At 44.3% G+C, this 1,398-nt stretch overlaps 1 protein-coding gene across 1 annotated transcript; it reads left to right on the top strand.

Moving 5' to 3' along the window:
• Positions 1-202: 202 nt before the first annotated feature.
• Positions 203-1,129, top strand: LOC133085316 (olfactory receptor 4N5). Its single transcript, XM_061182302.1, has one exon. It carries the CDS (start codon positions 203-205, stop codon positions 1,127-1,129), a length of 927 nt encoding a protein of 308 aa, XP_061038285.1.
• Positions 1,130-1,398: the final 269 nt, after the last annotated feature.

Genomic DNA, 1,398 nt, shown 5'->3' with positions numbered 1-1,398 from the left:
GTGTCTTGGGGAATCAGGAAAATGAAGAGTAGAAAGGTTAACTGAAAACATAGGAGAGCTATGAGCCATAAGTTGTTTTCAGCTGGCAAAGTGTTGGATGTGAAAAATATTATTTTTATTTGGAGGAGAGCTATGGAATAGATGAAAAGGTGGTTATAGCAGATGATTCTTTACTCTTTGTTATTCTGCAGACTGAGGAGTGATGGTGAAGGAGAACAGCACAATGGTGACAGAATTCATCCTCCTTGGTTTGACCCAGTCTCAAGAGGCTCAGCTCCTGGTGTTTGTACTAGTCCTAATTTTCTACCTCATTATCCTCCCTGGAAATTTCCTCATCATCCTCACCATCAGGTCAGACCCTGGTCTCACAGACCCCCTCTATTTCTTTCTGGGCAACTTGGCCTTCCTGGATGCATCCTACTCCTTCATTGTGGCTCCCAGGATGCTGGTGGACTTCCTCTCTGAGAAGAAGGTGATCTCCTATAGAGGCTGCATCACTCAGCTCTTTTTCCTGCACTTCCTTGGAGCAGGGGAGATGTTCCTTCTTGTTGTGATGGCCTTTGACCGCTATATTGCCATCTGTCATCCTTTACACTACTCAACTGTCATGAACCTTAGAGACTGCTACTCCTTGTTGTTGGCTCTGTGGCTTGGGGGCTTTACTCATTCCATTTTACAAGTGGCCCTTATTCTCTACCTGCCCTTCTGTGGCCCAAACCAGCTGGACAACTTCTTCTGTGATGTGCCACAAGTCATCAAGCTGGCCTGCACTGACACCTTTGTGGTGGAGCTCTTGATGGTCTCCAACAGTGGTCTGCTCACCCTCCTGTGCTTTCTGGGGCTTCTGGCCTCCTATGCAGTCATCCTCTGCCATGTAAAGGGGCACTCCTCTGAAGGGAAGAGCAAGGCTCTTTCCACGTGCACCACACACATTATCATTGTGTTTCTCATGTTTGGCCCTGCCATCTTCATCTACACTCACCCCTTCAGAGCCTTCCCAGCTGACAAAGTGGTTTCTCTCTTTCACACTGTAATCTTTCCTTTGATGAACCCTGTAATTTATACCCTTCGCAACCAGGAAGTGAAAGCTTCCATGAGGAGGCTATTGAGGCAGCACGTGGTTTGCTGAATGTAATAGAAGGACGAGAAAAGCAAGAAAGGAGAAAGTTCATTTGGAATTAATTATTTATTCATTAATGCACCAAATCAATCAGTCATTTAGCAAATAATGTATTTATTAAGTGCTTCCAGTTTTCAGGCACTATTATAGGTATATGAATGGCACAGGTAAGATTCCAGGTCTCCTGGGGTTACAGTCAAGTGAACAAAGACAGGTTATACTATTAAATTGAAAGAAAAAAAACCATAATATCTGAAAGAGACAGTGCTCTGAAACAA

The sequence above is a fragment of the Eubalaena glacialis genome, chromosome 2 (genome assembly GCF_028564815.1).
Source record: "Eubalaena glacialis isolate mEubGla1 chromosome 2, mEubGla1.1.hap2.+ XY, whole genome shotgun sequence".
Lineage (NCBI taxonomy): Eukaryota > Metazoa > Chordata > Mammalia > Artiodactyla > Balaenidae > Eubalaena > Eubalaena glacialis.
This window is presented reverse-complemented; position numbering and strand designations above follow the sequence as displayed.